This window comes from Heterodontus francisci, chromosome 10, assembly GCF_036365525.1.
Source record: "Heterodontus francisci isolate sHetFra1 chromosome 10, sHetFra1.hap1, whole genome shotgun sequence".
NCBI classification, from domain to species: Eukaryota; Metazoa; Chordata; class Chondrichthyes; order Heterodontiformes; family Heterodontidae; genus Heterodontus; species Heterodontus francisci.
In genome coordinates, this window is record NC_090380.1 from 17,488,959 (window position 1) to 17,506,914 (window position 17,956).

At 48.8% G+C, this 17,956-nt stretch overlaps 1 protein-coding gene across 3 annotated transcripts in view; it reads left to right on the plus strand.

Annotated features, from left to right (window-relative positions):
- Window positions 1-17,956, plus strand: part of LOC137374090 (glutamate-rich protein 6-like) — a 132,375-nt gene that overhangs the window by 60,641 nt on the left and 53,778 nt on the right. For all 3 annotated transcript variants that reach the window (XM_068039846.1, XM_068039847.1, XM_068039848.1), the window contains exons 11-12: window positions 10,042-10,187; window positions 15,368-15,450. In XM_068039846.1, the coding sequence (XP_067895947.1) occupies window positions 10,042-10,187; window positions 15,368-15,450 (229 nt within the window). The remainder of the gene's footprint in view (window positions 1-10,041; window positions 10,188-15,367; window positions 15,451-17,956) is intronic.

A 17,956-nucleotide genomic window follows, 5' to 3' on the forward strand; every position in this document is an offset into this window, starting at 1 on the left:
CAGTAGCTCTCCAAGCCAGGGTGAAGTAAGTCGATATAAGTTAAAAGCACTGTCTATGGAGGAGTTGAAGAAAATGGCTGAGCAGTGTGGGATCACTGTGCGCAGCAAGGCTAGGAAGTCTGAACTCCTAAGGCTAGTGGCCAACCATTTTTCCCTTGAATCTGAAGAAGCAGAAACACTGTTAGAAGCAGACTCTGACAGGATATTGTTAGCAAAGATACAATTGGAACAGAGGAAACTTGAATTTGAGGAAAGAGAAAAAGAAAGAGAGACAGGAGCGAGAGAAAGAAAGAGCCTTCCAGAAGGAATGTGGAGGAAAAGAGAGAGAGGAGAGAGAGAGAGAAAGCAAGAGAGGAGAGAGAAAGAGAAAGAACCTTCCAGAAAGAATGCGAAGAGAGAGAACTGAAGCGGCTTGTGTTAACTTGGGGGCGACAGAGTAACCCCAGTGAAAGCATGGCTAATAAGGAGGAGCATAATTCAGGGCTGGGTACAGAATTGTTAAAACTCTCCCAACTGATCCCAAAATTCAATGAGGGAGACGTGGAAGCATTTTTTGTGTCTTTTGAAAAACTGGCAAGGCAGTTAAAGTAGCCTGCTGAGGTTTGGACACTGCTGTTACAGAGTAAATTAGTAGGAAAAGCCCATGTGGTTTATTCCATGTTGCCAGATGAGAGTTCACCAAATTATGAACTGACAAAAAATGCTATCCTCGAGGCACATAAGTTAGTACTGGAAGCCTATCGCCAGAAGTTTAGAACCCTCAAGAGGCAAGCTAATCAAACTGACCTGGAGTTTGAGAGAAATAAGCAGTTGGCTTTTGACCAGTGGCTGAGGGCTCTTAAAGTACAGCTCAGCTATGAAAATCTCATAAGTAATTTTGTTAGAGGAATTTTAAAACTCTCTAGACCCTGAGACCCCTCTCACCTGGTCGTAACAATACATTACCGTAACAGTTCAAATTTGGCATTATATAAAGTGCAATATAGTTCAGTTTCTTTCAATACAGTACATAGCATACAAGGCTATGGGCCAAGTGCTGGAAAACGGGATTAGAATAGATAGGTGCTTGATGGCCCACACAGACATGATGGGCCGAAGGGCCTTTTTCTGTGCTGTATAACTCTGTGATTCTATGACTGTAGAAATGAGGTGTCTCACTAGACTTACAATTACATGTTATATTTTACAATATATATTTACATTTTATGTCAAATATTCTCTGGTGCATACAGCCCCAAGGGGTTTTGCACAGGTTCCAGCCCTTCGGTGTATCGATGGTGAGAGAGCCTTAGAGTGTGACCCTTCCCCATTGAGCCTTTGTAGCGGTGGCCCCAAACTTTAGTACATCCCTCAGCACATAGTCCTGGACCTTGGAATGTGCCAGCTTATGACACTTGGGCGTGGACAGCTGTTTGCATTGGAAGAACAACAGTATTGGGCAGACCAAAGAGAGTCTTTCACAGGGTTGATGGTCCTCCAGCAGCTGCTGATGTTTGTCTCGGTCTATGTCCTCGGGAACTGCCCATTGAGCACAGACCCCTGTGTTACGAAGCTGCTTGGGATAAACCTGGACAAAAACCACTGCATCTCTTTCCAGACCTTCTTTGCAAAGGCATGATCCAGAAGGAGATGACAGGGTGCAAGCCTGTCTTTCCAGCACCTGCAGTTCTTTGCTTTTCGCTTCCTTGCTAGTTTTCCCTATTGGCAGAGAGATTTAACAATGGTCCTCTTGGTCAGGGGTTCGGAGATGTCAGTAATCAGGATAGTCTCAATAGCTGTGGAATGCAGATTAGAAGGCCCACCATCAGCAACAGCATATATTTATGGAGCATCTTTAATCTAGTAAAATGTCCTGATGCGCTTCACAGAAGTATTATCAAACAAAATTGGCACCGGGCCTCATAAGGAGATATTAAGATAGTTCTAAAAGCTTGGTCAAAGAGGTAATCTCTTAAAGGAGGAGAGAGAGATGGAGAGCTTGGCTGAGCCAGTTGAAGGCACAGCTGTCAATGGTGGAGTAGTGAAAATCTGTGACGTGTCAACAGACCAGAATTAGAGGAACACCGATATCTTGGAGAGTTGTACGACTGGAGGAGGTTACAAAGATGGGGAAGGATGAGGCCTTGGAGGGATTTGAAAACAAGGATGAGAATTTTAAAATTGAGGCATTGCTGGATTGAGAGCCAATGTAGATCAGCGATCACATGGGTGATGTGTGAACAGGACTTGGTGCAAGTTAGGATACAGGTAGCAGAGTTATGGATGAACTCAAGTTTAGGGAGGGTGCAACGTGGGAGGGTGCAAGGTGGGAGGCTGCAAAGTGGGAGGCCTCAAGGTGGGAGGGTGCAAGGTGGGAGGCTGCAAAGTGGGAGGCCTCAAGGTGGGAGGCCGCAAGGTGGGAGGGTGCAAGATGGGAGGGTTCAACGTGGGAGGGTGCAAGGTGGGAGGGTGCAAGGTGGGAGGGTGCATTGTGGGAGGGTGCAACGTGGGAGGGTGCAAAGTGGGAGGCCGCAAAGTGGGAGGGTGCAAGGTGGGAGGCTGCAAGGTGGGAGGCCGCAAGGTGGGAGGGTGCAACGTGGGAGGGTGCAAAGTGGGAGGCCGCAAAGTGGGAGGGTGCAAGGTGGGAGGCTGCAAGGTGGGAGGCCGCAAGGTGGGAGGCCGCAAGGTGGGAGGGTGCAACGTGGGAGGGTGCAACGTGGGAGGGTGCAAGGTGGGAGGTTGCAAGGTGGGAGGGTGCAAGGTGGGAGGCCGCAAGGTGGGAGGGTGCAACGTGGGAGGGTGCAAGGTGGGAGGCTGCAAGGTGGGAGACCGCAAGGTGGGAGGCTGCAAGGTGGGAGGGTGCAACGTGGGAGGGTGCTAGGTGGGAGGGTGCAAGGTGGGAGACCGCAAGGTGGGAGGGTGCAACGTGGGAGGGTGCAAAGTGGGAGGCCGCAAAGTGGGAGGGTGCAAGGTGGGAGGCCGTAAGGTGGGAGGGTGCAAGGTGGGAGGCCGTAAGGTGGGAGGCCGCAAGGTGGGAGGGTGCAAGGTGGGAGGCCGCAAGGTGGGAGGGTGCAAGTTGGGAGGGTGCAAGGTGGGAGGCTGCAAGGTGGTAGGGTGCAAGGTGGGAGGCTGCAAGGTGGGAGGGTGCAAGGTGGGAGGCTGCAAGGTGGGAGTGTGCAAGGGGGGAGGGTGCAAGGTGGGAGGCTGCAAGGTGGTAGGGTGCAAGGTGGGAGGCCGCAAGGTGGGAGTGTGCAAGGGGGGAGGGTGCAAGGTGGGAGGCTGCAAGGTGGTAGGGTGCAAGGTGGGAGGCCGCAAGGTGGGAGGGTGCAAGGTGGGAGGCCGCAAGGTGGGAGGGTGCAAGTTGGGAGGGTGCAAGGTGGAAGGCTGCAAGGTGGTAGGGTGCAAGGTGGGAGGCTGCAAGGTGGGAGGGTGCAAGGTGGGAGGCTGCAAGGTGGGAGTGTGCAAGGGGGGAGGGTGCAAGGTGGGAGGCTGCAAGGTGGTAGGGTGCAAGGTGGGAGGCCGCAAGGTGGGAGGGTGCAAGGTGGGAGGCCGCAAGGTGGGAGGGTGCAAGGTGGGAGGCTGCAAGGTGGTAGGGTGCAAGGTGGTAGGGTGCAAGGTGGGAGGCTGCAAGGTGGGAGGGTGCAAGGTGGGAGTCTGCAAGGTGGGAGTGTGCAAGGGGGGAGGGTGCAAGGTGGGAGGCTGCAAGGTGGGAGGGTGCAAGGTGGGAGGCTGCAAGGTGGGAGTGTGCAAGGTGGGAGGGTGCAAGGGGGGAGGGTGCAAGGGGGGAGGGTGCAAGGTGGGAGGGTGCAAGGTGGGAGGCTGCAAGGTGGGAGTGTGAAAGGGGGGAGGGTGCAAGGTGGGAGGCTGCAAGGTGGGAGGTTGCAAGGTGGGAGGCTGCAAGGTGGGAGTGTGCAAGGTGGGAGGGTGCAAGGGGGGAGGGTGCAAGGGGGGAGGGTGCAAGGTGGGAGGGTGCAAGGTGGGAGGCTGCAAGGTGGGAGGGTGCAAGGTGGGAGGCTGCAAGGTGGGAGACCGCAAAGTGGGAGGCCGCAAAGTGGGAGGGTGCAAGGTGGGAGGCTGCAAGGTGGGAGGCCGCAAGGTGGGAGGGTGCAACGTGGGAGGGTGCAAAGTGGGAGGCCGCAAAGTGGGAGGGTGCAAGGTGGGAGGCTGCAAGGTGGGAGGCCGCAAGGTGGGAGGCCGCAAGGTGGGAGGGTGCAAGGTGGGAGGGTGCAACGTGGGAGGGTGCAAGGTGGGAGGTTGCAAGGTGGGAGGGTGCAAGGTGGGAGGCCGCAAGGTGGGAGGGTGCAACGTGGGAGGGTGCAAGGTGGGAGGCTGCAAGGTGGGAGACCGCAAGGTGGGAGGGTGCAACGTGGGAGGGTGCAAGGTGGGAGGCTGCAAGGTGGGAGACCGCAAGGTGGGAGGCTGCAAGGTGGGAGGGTGCTAGGTGGGAGGGTGCAAGGTGGGAGACCGCAAGGTGGGAGGGTGCAACGTGGGAGGGTGCAAAGTGGGAGGCCGCAAAGTGGGAGGGTGCAAGGTGGGAGGCTGCAAGGCGGGAGGCCGCAAGGTGGGAGGGTGCAAGGTGGGAGGCCGTAAGGTGGGAGGCCGCAAGGTGGGAGGGTGCAAGGTGGGAGGCCGCAAGGTGGGAGGGTGCAAGTTGGGAGGGTGCAAGGTGGGAGGCTGCAAGGTGGTAGGGTGCAAGGTGGGAGGCTGCAAGGTGGGAGGGTGCAAGGTGGGAGGCTGCAAGGTGGGAGTGTGCAAGGGGGGAGGGTGCAAGGTGGGAGGCTGCAAGGTGGTAGGGTGCAAGGTGGGAGGCCGCAAGGTGAGAGTGTGCAAGGGGGGAGGGTGCAAGGTGGGAGGCTGCAAGGTGGTAGGGTGCAAGGTGGGAGGCCGCAAGGTGGGAGGGTGCAAGGTGGGAGGCTGCAAGGTGGGAGTGTGCAAGGGGGGAGGGTGCAAGGTGGGAGGCTGCAAGGTGGTAGGGTGCAAGGTGGGAGGCCGCAAGGTGGGAGGGTGCAAGGTGGGAGGCCGCAAGGTGGGAGGGTGCAAGTTGGGAGGGTGCAAGGTGGGAGGCTGCAAGGTGGGAGGGTGCAAGGTGGGAGTCTGCAAGGTGGGAGTGTGCAAGGGGGGAGGGTGCAAGGTGGGAGGCTGCAAGGTGGGAGGGTGCAAGGTGGGAGGCTGCAAGGTGGGAGTGTGCAAGGTGGGAGGGTGCAAGGGGGGAGGGTGCAAGGGGGGAGGGTGCAAGGTGGGAGAGTGCAAGGTGGGAGGCTGCAAGGTGGGAGGGTGCAAGGTGGGAGGCTGCAAGGTGGAAGTGTGCAAGGTGGGAGGGTGCAAGGGGGGAGGGTGCAAGGTGGGAGTGTGCAAGGTGGGAGGGTGCAAGGTGGGAGGCTGCAAGGTGGGAGTGTGCAAGGGGGGAGGGTGCAAGGTGGGAGGCTGCAAGGTGGTAGGGTGCAAGGTGGGAGGCTGCAAGGTGGGAGGGTGCAAGGTGGGAGGGTGCAAGGTGGGAGGGTGCAAGGGGGGAGGGTGCAAGGTGGGAGTGTGCAAGGTGGGAGGGTGCAAGGTGGGAGGCTGCAAGGTGGGAGGGTGCAAGTTGGGAGGGTGCAAGGTGGGAGTGTGCAAGGTGGGAGGGTGCAAGGGGGGAGGGTGCAAGGTGGGAGGGTGCAAGGTGGGAGGCTGCAAGGTGGGAGGGTGCAAGGTGGGAGGCTGCAAGGTGGGAGGCTGCAAGGTGGGAGTGTGCAAGGTGGGAGGGTGCAAGGGGGGAGGGTGCAAGGGGGGAGGGTGCAAGGTGGGAGAGTGCAAGGTGGGAGGCTGCAAGGTGGGAGGTTGCAAGGTGGGAGGCTGCAAGGTGGAAGTGTGCAAGGTGGGAGGGTGCAAGGGGGGAGGGTGCAAGGTGGGAGTGTGCAAGGTGGGAGGGTGCAAGGTGGGAGGCTGCAAGGTGGGAGTGTGCAAGGGGGGAGGGTGCAAGGTGGGAGGCTGCAAGGTGGTAGGGTGCAAGGTGGGAGGCTGCAAGGTGGGAGGGTGCAAGGTGGGAGGGTGCAAGGTGGGAGGGTGCAAGGGGGGAGGGTGCAAGGTGGGAGTGTGCAAGGTGGGAGGGTGCAAGGTAGGAGGCTGCAAGGTGGGAGTGTGCAAGTTGGGAGGGTGCAAGGTGGGAGTGTGCAAGGTGGGAGGGTGCAAGGGGGGAGGGTGCAAGGTGGGAGGGTGCAAGGTGGGAGGCTGCAAGGTGGGAGGGTGCAAGGTGGGAGGCTGCAAGGTGGGAGTGTGCAAGGTGGGAGGGTGCTAGGTGGGAGGGTGCAACGTGGGAGGGTGCAACGTGGGAGGGTGCAAGGGGGGAGGCCGCAAAGTGGGAGGGTGCAAGGTGGGAGGGTGCAAGGGGGGAGGGTGCTAGGTGGGAGGGTGCAACGTGGGAGGGTGCAAGGGGGGAGGCCGCAAAGTGGGAGGGTGCAAGGTGGGAGGGTGCAAGGGGGGAGTGTGCAAGGTGGGAGGGTGCAAGGGGGGAGGCTGCAAGGTGGGAGGGTGCAAGGTGGGAGGGTGCAAGGGGGGAGGCTGCAAGGTGGGAGGGTGCAAGGGGGGAGTGTGCAAGGTGGGAGGGTGCAAGGGGGGAGTATGCAAGGTGGGAGGGTGCAAGGGGGGAGTGTGCAAGGTGGGAGGGTGCAAGGTGGGAGGGTGCAAGGGGGGAGGCTGCAAGGTGGGAGGGTGCAAGGTGGGAGGGTGCAAGGGGGGAGGCTGCAAGGTGGGAGGGTGCAAGGGGGGAGGCTGCAAGGTGGGAGGGTGCAAGGTGGGAGGGTGCAAGGGGGGAGGGTGCAAGGTGGGAGTGTGCAAGGTGGGAGTGTGCAAGATGGGAGGGTGCAAGGTGGGAGGGTGCAAGGGGGGAGGGTGCAAGGTGGGAGTGTGCAAGGGGGGAGGCTGCAAGGTGGGAGGCTGCAAGGTGGGAGGGTGCAAGGTGGGAGGGTGCAAGGTGGGAGTGTGCAAGTTGGGAGGGTGCAAGGTGGGAGTGTGCAAGGGGGGAGGGTGCAAGGTGGGAGGGTGCAAGGGGGGAGGGTGCAAGGTGGGAGGGTGCAAGGTGGGAGTGTGCAAGGTGGGAGGCCGACCAGGAGCGCATTGGAATCGTCAAGTCTCGAGGTAACAAAGGAAAAAACTGAGAATGTTTGTGCATTGCAGACGTCTTTCTGCTACTGGCATCAGCTCGCTTGACAGATTTACTTAAATATGAAGATACAAAGTAAATGAGGGCATGCCAGGATCCTCCCTTTACACACACACTCATTTGACCAGAGTTCCAACAGCAGAAAAGATGACCAAAAGAAGCCTTTTAGGATCTGCTTCCTCTCCACTGCCTTTATGTTGCGGTAGAATTCAGACTTTTCTGGAAAGTGGCAATAAGCTAATGCATTATCTAATTGTGTCAAAGTCAAGCTGCAGAGATGACTTAGAAGGAACTTTCCTGATCCTCAATTCACTTGTGAGGTTGTCCATTTTGGTAGGAAGAATAGAAAAGCAAAATATTATTTAATTGGAGAGAGACTACAGAATGCTGCGGAACAGAGGGATCTGGGTGTCCTTGTACATGAGTCACAAAAGGTTTGTATGCAGGTACAGCAAGTAATTAGGAAGGCAAATGGAATGTTGGCCTTTATTGCAAGGAGGATGGAGTATAAAAGTAGAGAACTCTTGCTACAACTGTACAGGGCATTTGAAAGACCGCATCTAGAGTACTGTGTACAGTTTTGATCTCCTTATTTAAGGAGCTATACACTTGCATTGGAGGCAGTTCTGAAAATGTTCACTAAATTGATTCCTGGGATGAAGGGGTTGTCCTATGAGGAAAGGTTGAGCAGGTTGGGCCTATACTCATTGGAGTTTAGAAGAATGAGAGGCGATCTTGTTGAAACGTATAAGATTCTGAGGAGTTTTGACAGGTTAGTTGCTGAGAGGATGTTTCCCCTCGTGAGGGAATCTAGAACTAGAGGGTACAGCTTCTGAACAAGGGGCCTCCCATTTAAGATGGAGATGAGAAGGAATTTCTTCTCTTAGAGGGTGGTTAATCTTTGGAATTCTCTTCCCCAGAGAGGAGTGGAGCCTGGATCGTTGAATATATTCAAGGCTGAGTTGGACAGATTTTTGATTGACAAGGGAGTCAAGGGTTATGGGAGGCAGACAGGAAAGTGGAGTAGAGGCCATGCTCTTATTGAATGGGGTTAACCTCCTCGAGGGGCAGAATGGCCTCCTCCAGCTCCTATTTCTTATGTTCTCTTGTAGTCTGGTTAACTACCTAAGGTGGGAGGATGGAGGGCCATTTCAATGAACAATAGCCACTGTTGCCAAATTGGAAATATTATAGGACTAGCAGAGACCCGCAAAACATTTGCGGTCAAATTAGTATCGTTATTGCTACAGTACTTCTTTAAATACAGGATTTCTGGTTATTCTTTTACCAAGATTTTAACAGAATCAAAACCTCCCATTCTGGAAAAAGCTGCATAAAGCTGTTCATGTGTAAAACAAGACTAGGAATATAAATATACATTTTGTCAGGATTCTCGCCTTGTGACTTGTTTATAATCATAGAATATGAAAGTCTGATTGGGAACTGTTTTCTCCCGGAGTTGAAAAGGCAGGTTTACATCTGATGGGCTCAATATTATTCGAGGAATAAATGCTCTATTTCATGAAATCTGCCTGTTATAATTTCAGCATCTATCATCGAAGTAAGCAGCTTCCTAACTACCAATCTTGTTCCATGACAAAGTCCTTGTTTAGGATTCAGGTTTTGCAGCAACATTATAACTGCTCCTTCCTTGAGTCTAAGTTTGTGCGGTGACCTGCCCATTGGAGTTAGACTGTATAGAAACTCTGGAGGGTATAGACTGTTATCATCATGTTCATCTACAGAATCAGCACTGATGTATTCTTTTAATTCACCTGACTGTTTTTCTAAATCTTTTTCACTCAAATCTAGTGAATCTGCATTGTTAGCACAGAGAACAGCTTTCGAATAATAAGTTGTGTCAAATAATTGTTCCCACCATTTTGCCACACTTAACCAATTCCATGATCTCAGCCATCCCCATCCCATGCCATCCCTCTCATGCCATTCCCATCCCATTCCTTCCATTCATCTTCTGCCATCCCCATCCCTCCCATCAATCCCATCCCTAATAGAAACAATCTCTCCAGCCAGGGTAACTTTATTGTTGGGCTGCCCCTACCTTCCACTGTTTTTGTTCTCCACAACACCCTCACTCTGCTACTGCCACAGCTGCACGTGCATCACAAACTCCAGTCCTCCTCCTTTCCTATATGCCTCCATGGTGCCAGGCACCACCTACCAAATAAATCCACCAACAGAAGTGCCCCTCAAAACAGTCTGGACAGGCAAAAAATGACCATTATTATAGATTGAAAAAACCTTTATGAAAAGTGAATGTGGGACTCTGATGCTGTCTTCATTATTGACCAAATAGGTAGTACTGGAACACTGAATGAATCGGAACCCATGAGTGAGCTGGGCAGCACATGGTATATTACCAACTGAAGTGCCTCCTTTTAGTAACTTTGACCAAAAAAAGATTCCGTAATCACAAATGGGGACTTGAATTCAATTGTGAACACTGAGTTCTAATGTAAGGTCATTGACCTGAAATGTTAACTCTGTACTTCTCTCCATAGGTGCTGCCTGACCTGCTGAGTTTTTCCAACAATTTCTGTTTATATTTCAGATTTCCAGCATCTGTAGTATTTTGCTTTTGTATCAGTTGTAACTGATGTTGACTGCATTGGACAACAGGTGTGTGTGTGTGTGTGTGTGTGTGTGTGTGTGTGTGTGTGTGTGTGTGTGTGTGTGTGTGTGTGTGTGTGTGTGTGTGTGTGTGTGTGTGTGTGTGTGTGTGTGTGTGTGTGTGTGTGTGTGTGTGTGTGAGATAGATTTCATTAGATAAGTTGAAAGTTGTGTGTGGAGATTACAATAAAGGAAAATAACATAAATTATATTGTTTATAAAAAAATCTGCTAAAATCCGGCTTACCTCCCAGTGTTAGCTGTTCTTCCATTCATTCATTACTCTGATTATTTCAGCTCCACCGAAGACCATCTCATACAAATTGTCATCAGAATATTGTAGGAAACAAGGTTGGACATTAAGAGCTATCTCAGCAGTGTTTCCTAAATCTGAAGATTTCACACTTTACATTCCCAGTGTACAATCTTACAAGGAACCGAAGGTGAGGCAGGCTCCTGCATCTATATCATTCAGAATTTAAACCACGGGTTCTCCCAGCTCCTGGTCAATTTGGATTAGTAATAACACTCTCATCTCTAAGAAGGATGTGGGTTCAGGACTTGAGTACATAGGGTTAACAATTCTTTCCAGCCCACATATGGGTACACAGGGGTGCAGAGAACCAGTCTTGTTCCTGAATGTATAGGCCTGAGACCCACCTAACATTCAGCCTCAGGACTCATTATAATGAACCGGCGAGCTGTGGACACCTAATGGGCATCCCCAGGCAGCGTGCCAGAGATGATGCCTCAAATATCGGGCTGTAGATAAGTGATAAGTCCTTAAAGTCGATTGGGCAGGAGGGAAACTGTGTCCAGCAGAGTGGATTCCATTGCACTATGAAGAGCAGGAGCTCCATGTATGCTGTCCAACATTCATCCTGTGACAGACACCAACAAAATGGTTGTTAATTGGTTATTTATCTCATTTGCTGTTTGTGACATCTTGCTGTGTGCATTTCTGGTTACCATTTTACACAACAGTGAATACATTTCAAATATAATTAATTAAGTGTGACAGGCTTGCTTTGACATTCCTGAAGATGTTGTGAGATGCACTATAAATGTTCTCTCTTTGCCCAATGTCCCTGTGTCACTTTTAAACATCTTCCAGTGTACTGTTTAAAGCTAAACACCACCTTAAAAAGTGTCCAAAGTATACAGTTGTCGTAGTGCTGGTTTGCTAAACAAGAAGTAGATACTGTTTTATTTCATAGCTAATTATTCACACCATCCTTTCCCACATGGTGCTCGCCACTGCCCAGTGGGATTTAGCAGGACAGGAATAAATAGACAAGGGGTAAGGGGTATATTTTAGATCATGTTTTACTTTGTATACAGGACTTCTGTTATCAGAGAATCTTAGAATGGTCACAGTACAGAAGGAGGCCATTTGAACTGCCAGCTCTCAACTAGTCCCACTCCCTCACCCTTTCCCCATAGCCCTGTAACTTTTTTCAGTTCAAGTGCTTTTCTGTTTCCCTTTTGAAAGCCATGATTGAAGTTGCCTCCACCGCACTCTCAGAGAGTGCATTCCAGAACGTAACCACTTGCTGCGTAAAAGGGTTTTTCCACATGTTACCATTGGTTCTTATACCAATCACCTGAAATTGGTGCTCTCTAGTTCTCAACCCTTCTGTTAGTGGGAACAGTTTCTCTCTATCGACGCTGCCCAGACCCCTCATGATTTTGAATGAACAGCTCTATCAAATCAAAATAAAAGCAGAAAGTGCTGGAAATACTCAGCAGGTCTGGCAGCATCTGTGGAGAAAGAAGCAGAGTTAACGTTTCAGGTCTGTGACCCTTTTGTCAGAACTGGTCACCAACCTGAAACGTTATCTCTGCTTCTCTCTCCACAGATGCTGCCAGACCTGCTGAGTATTTCCAGCATTTCTTGTTCTTATTTCAGATTTCCAGCATCTGCAGTATTTTGCTTTTATTTATCATAACTTCAGTGCTTTTGTACTCTATGCCTCTATTTATACAGCCCAGGATCCCAAATGCCTTTTAACCAGTTTCTCAATCTGCCCTGATATCTTCAGTAATTTGCACACTTTTAGCCCTAGATCTCTCTGTTCCTGCACCACCTTTAGAACTGTGTCCTTTATTTTACATTGCCTCTCCTCATTCTTCCTATCAAACTGTATCACTTCACACTTCTCTGCATTAAATTTCCTCTGCCACCTATCTGCCCATTCCACTAGCCTATGTCCTCTGAGGCTGAGGGGGGACCTGATTGAGGTATACAAAATTATGAGGGGCATTGATAGGTTAGATAGGAAGAAACTTTTTCCCTTAGCAGAGGGATCAATAACCAGGAGGAATAGATTTAGGGTAAGGGGCAGAAGGTTTAGAGGGGTTTTGAGGAAAAATAATTTCACCCATAGGGTGGTTGGAATCTGGAACACACTGCCTGAAGGGGTGGTAGAGACAGGAACCCTCACAACATTTAAGAAGTAGTTTGATGAGCACTTGAAATGCCATAGCATACAAGGCTACAGGCCAAGTGCTGGAAAATGGGATTAGAATAGATAGGTGCTTGATGGGCTGAAGGGCCTGTTTCTGTGCTGTATAACTCTATGACTCTTGAAGTTTATAACTATTCTCCTCACTATTCACAATACCTGCAAGTTCTCTGCCATCTGCAGATTTTGAAATTGTGCCCTGTATGCCCAAGTCTAGGTCATTAATGTATATCAAGAAAAACAGTGGTCCTTGTATTGAGCCCTAGTGAACACCACTGTCTGCCTTCCTCCAGTCCGAATAACAACCGGTCACCGGTCACCTCTACTCTCTGTTTCCTGTCACTCAGCCAACTTTGTAACCCTGCTGCCACTGTCCCTTTTATTCCATGGGCTTCAACATTGTTGACAAGCCTATTATGTGGCACTTTATCAAACACCTTTTGGAAGTCCATGTACACCACATCAACTGCATTACCCTCATCATCCCTTTCTGTTACCTCATCAAAAAACTCAATCAAATTAGTTAAACATGATTTGCCCTTGACAAATCCATGCTTGCTTTCCTTAATTAATTCATATTTCTCCAAGTGACTTTTAATTGTGTCCTGGATTATCGTTTCTCAAAGCTTTCCCATCACTAAGGTTAAATTAACTGGCCTGTAGTTGCTGGTTTTATGCTTACACCCTTTTTTGAACAAGACTGTAATAGTTGCAATGCTCTAGTTCTCTGGCACCACTCAGTGGGCTGAATGTTACGAGTGCGCGGAAAATCGCAGCAGCGCGCTCTCATCTCGGCGGTCTTCGGACCCTGATGCGCCATCGCTGAGCCCTCGTGAGTTTTTGCACAGGGGCTCATTTAAATGGAGGGGTCTAGAGCGGCCACCCATGATAACGTAGAGGGGGCAGCCTTTCAAGCCCCGGCAATGGCGTCCAGCTTCACGCCCTTCAGTGACATTTGAATTTGGCCACCGACCCTAAATAAACTTATTTATATAAATAAATGAACGCGAATGTCCCCCCCCACCCCACCCCCAATCTCGTTACCTTTGCCCTTCAGCCCATTCCCACCATTCCCACGGCCTATAAAAAGAGTTTTTAATGCTCCCCCTCTACCGCCCTGATAATTTCATTCCTCCCCCCTCCCACCAGTGTCGCGCCTCAGAACTCCAAACAGAGTTCCGAAGGCGCGGGAGTTCTGGCCAGCGGCCGGAATATCGGCGTGGGACAGCCGCCGGGACAAGGTGAGTTGATTTGCATCTTTTTAACTTAATTTTAATATTGAAATGAAGGCCCCCGCTGCCGAGCGGCAGGGGGGCCGCACCGAGGCCTGACGCCAGAATAAAATTCAGCCCAGTATCTAAGGAGGATTGGAACATTATGATCAGTACCTTCACAATTTCCATCCTTACTTCCCTCAGCATCATCTAAGGCATCCCATCTTGTCCTGGTGAATTATCAACTTTATGTAACTTTAAGTAACCTTTCTAATACCTCCTTTTTTTTTTATCAATTTTTATCCCATCCAGTATCTCAGCTAAATCCTCTTTGACTATAACTCTGATAGTATCTTCTTCCTTGATAAAAATAGAAGCAAAGTACTTATTTTGTACCTCAGCCATGTTCTCTGCCTCCATGTGTAGATCCCTTTTTGGTCCCTAACAGGCCCCACCCTCTTTTGCCACCATTTTATTATGTTTATGCCTATTGAAGACTTTTGGATTTCCTTTTATGTTAGCTGGCAGTTTCTTCCCATACACTCTCTTTGTCTCGTTACTTCCTTTTTCACTTCTGCTCTGAATTTCCTATATTCAGCTTGGTTCGCACTTGGGTTATCAACCTGACATCCGTCATACATACCTTTTTTCTGCTTCATCTTATTCTCTATCTCTTTCTTCATCCAGGGAGCTCTACCTTTGGTTGCCCTATCTTTCCTTCTCGTGGGAATGTATCTTGACTGAACTCAAACCATCTCCTCTTTAAAGACAGCCCATCGTTCCATCACAGATTTGTCTGCCAATCTTTGATTCCAATTTACTTGGGCCAGGTATGTTCTTACCCCGCTGAAATTGGCCCCCCTCCAATTAGGGATTTTTACTCTGGATTGCTCCTTGTCATTTCCTATGGTTAACCTAAACCTTATAATACTGTGCTTGCTGTTCCTTAAATGTTCCCCTACTGACACTTGATCCACTTAACCCACCTTTGATCAAACTTGTGAGACTGAATTGAACAGGAGGGGGAAAAAAAATCACAAAGTGACATCACAGATCAGGGAGTCATGTGGGGTGAGTATACTGTAAGCTGTTAATTTAATATAAATTAAACAACTGTAAAGTAAGACTAGATCAATTAATTAGTAATACAACTAGTCAATTTGATAATTCATCATATAATTACAATCAGTGCTCAATTAATTAATCAAATCTAGGGGATAAAGCTAAATGACCTATAGAATACATCCAGTGGTGTAATCTGGAATAGTTGTATAATGTTATGTCTGGGATTCCTGAGACATTCTTTGAAGGTAATCCGGAGCCATTTTGTTGGGGTGCACCTTGGACTGCGAGAATTCTACTCAAAGGAACTGCACTGAATCAATAAATTTGACTATATTCTACACAGAGAGAACCCAGGCTCAGTTTTTAACACCCAGTGTGTGGGGATGGACTTAGGAAAACAAGATGCAGACAGTCAGCACCAGTCTCCATCTGGTAAGGGCCCTGCCCCTTGAACACAAATACAAAGAAGGTTGTGAAGAGAGAAAATAGAAAAATGTTCACAAAATGACAGACCACTGCTGCTGGAGATTGGGGAGGTGATGGAGATTGGTCAGGCTTCCTGCTCTTAATCACCATCTAGTGGCTGCTGCTGGAAAGTGCATGTGTATGAGAACCGAGTGGGCGATGTATCTTACAGTCGAATAGCCTGCCAACACCTGGAGGCTTGCAGACAGCAAAAATTCAGTGTATTCAGAGGATGACAATTAGGAAAAGTGTGCGTTGGATATCTTTCACTTATATTGTAGAGTGTGAGCCTGGATTTGAGTTTTTTTTTTGGTCAGGTTTTTACTGTTTTACTTTCTCACTCAACTTGGTGTAATGTAAATCCAAAGCAACAAATCAATCATAATAGGATGCCTTTTGTATTTTTTTCCACAGAGACCCCTCGGAGTTGTGGAGAAATATTACTCAAGTGGTCAGAAGTTTCTCACTAGGTTCCCAGATGGAACCGGTAATATTTTGTATCCGATAATTATCTCAGCTGTTAACATGTTGTGTAATGTCACCATGCACTCTGCAGTTAGGTACATTCCATAATTTCTAAAGGAGCTGTTCTGTGTAACTGGCCTGTACGTCAGAAGGTTTTGGGTTCCAGTCCCACTCTAGAAACTTCAAAACGACTCAAGGCTGACAGTACAGTACTGAGGGGGTGCTGCACTGTCAGAGGTGTCATCTTTTGGATGACATGCGTAAACCAAGACAATGCCTGCCTTCTGAGGTGTATGTAAAAGGTGACATGACTCTGTTTTGAAGAGGAGCAGTGGAGTTCTGCCCGATGTCCTGGTCAATATTTATCTCTCAATCAACATCACTAAAGCAGATTATCTAGTCATTATCACATTGCTGTTTGTGAGATCTTGCTGTGCCCAAATTGGTAGCTGTGTTTCCTGCATTATACCTTGTGGTGCTATATAAATGCAAGTCTTTCACTGAGCACCATCTCCCAATATTGATGAATCATAAAGCCTGGAGTTGGTTTACACTGGAAATCGCAGAATACCACAGTGCAGGTTCAGGCCATTCAACCCATCAAGTCTGTGCCAGCATTGACCACCATCAAGATGACCATTCTACTGACTCACCATTCCCATTAATATTCTGCTTACTCAGCAACTATCTAATCCCCATTTTAAAATAATTCACAGGCTCTGCTTGAACAACAGTTTGTGGCAGAGGATTCCACATTGTTAGCAGCCTCTGGATATTCAGTCCAGCTCCCGCCAGTGGGAGTTCAGCAAAAGATAAAAGGAAAATTTCTTTTTCTGATTTACTTAAATTTGTGTCCTTTCACTACTGATCAGTGGAGACAATCACTCACTATTTAACTCCTCAGAGCCCTTCATAATTTTTGAAGACCTCTATCAGGTCAACTCTTAACCTTCTCAGATCTAGTGAAAAAGCCCTTACTTCTGAAATGTGTCTTCATAACTGTAAGCATCATTCCTGGTAACATCTTAGTGCTGTACCTTTCCCATTGCTTTTGTATCCTTCCTATAAATTGGGTACCCAAAACTGAACAATAGTCCTAACATAGTGTAACCAAAGCCTGGTACACATTCAACATTGCATTCTATGCTTCCAGGTAAGGAAGTTATGCTAAATCTTTATAAATCACTGGTTAAGCCTTAGCTGGAGTATTCTGTTCAATGCTGGGCACATTAGGAAGGGTGGCAAAGTCTTGGAAAGAGTGCAGAAGAGATTCTCTAAAATGGTAGAATGCGGGACTTCAGTTAGATGAAGCGACTAAAGAACATAAAAACTAGGAGCAGGAGTAGGCAATTCAGCCCCTCGAGCCTGCTCAATACGATCATGGTTGATCTCATCTCGGCCTCAACTCCACTTTCCTGCCCGTTCTCCATAATCCTTCAACCCATTACTAATTAAAAATCTGTCTATCTCCTCCTTAAATTTACTCAATGTCCCGGCATCCACCGCACTCTGGGGTAGTGAATTCCACAGACTCACGACCCTTTGAGAGAAGTAATTTCTCCTCATCTCTGTTTTAAATCTGCTGCCCCTTATCCTAAAACTGTGACCTGTCATTCTAGATTGCCCCACAAGAGGAAACATCCTCTCTATGTCTACTTTGTCAATCTCCTTAATCATCTTATATACCTCAATTAGATCTTCTCTCATTCTTCTATACTCTAGAGAGTAAAGGCCTAAACTGCTCAATCTCTCTTCATAAGACAAACCCCCCATCTCTGGAATCAATCTAGTGCACCTCCTCTGAACTGCCTCCAATACAACTACATCCTTTCTCAAGTAAGGGGACCAAAACTGTACGCAATACTCCAGGTGCAGTCTCACTAATGCCTTGTACAGTTGCAGCAACACTCCCCTACTTTTATACTCTATTCCTTTAGCAATAAATGCCAAAATTCCATTTGCCTTCCTTATTACCTGCTGTACCTGCATTCTAGTTTTCTGCGATTCATGCACGAGGACCCCCAGATCCCTCTGCACCGAAGCACTCTGAAGTTTCTCTCCATTTAGATGATAATTTGCCTTTCTATTCTTCCGACCAAAATGGATAACCTCACACTTATCCACGTTAAAATCCATCTGCCAAATTTTGGCACATTCACCTAACCTATTCATATCCATTTGTAAATTTCTTATTTCTTTATTGTAACTTACTGTCCCACCTATTTTAGTGTCATCTGCAAATTTGGCTATAGTACCTTCTATCCCTGCATCCAAGTCATTGATATAGATTGTAAATAGTTGGGGCCCGAGGACCGAACCCTGTGGCACCCCACTAGTTACATCTTGCCAACCAGAAAAAGACCCATTTATCCTGACTCTATGTTTTCTGTTGGTTAGTCAATCCTCTATCCAAGCTAATAAATTGCCCCTAACCCCATGTGATCTTACCTTGTGTATTAACCTTTTGTGTGGCACCTTATCAAATGTCTTCTGAAAGTCCAGATAAACTACATCTACAGGATCCCCATTATCCACTTG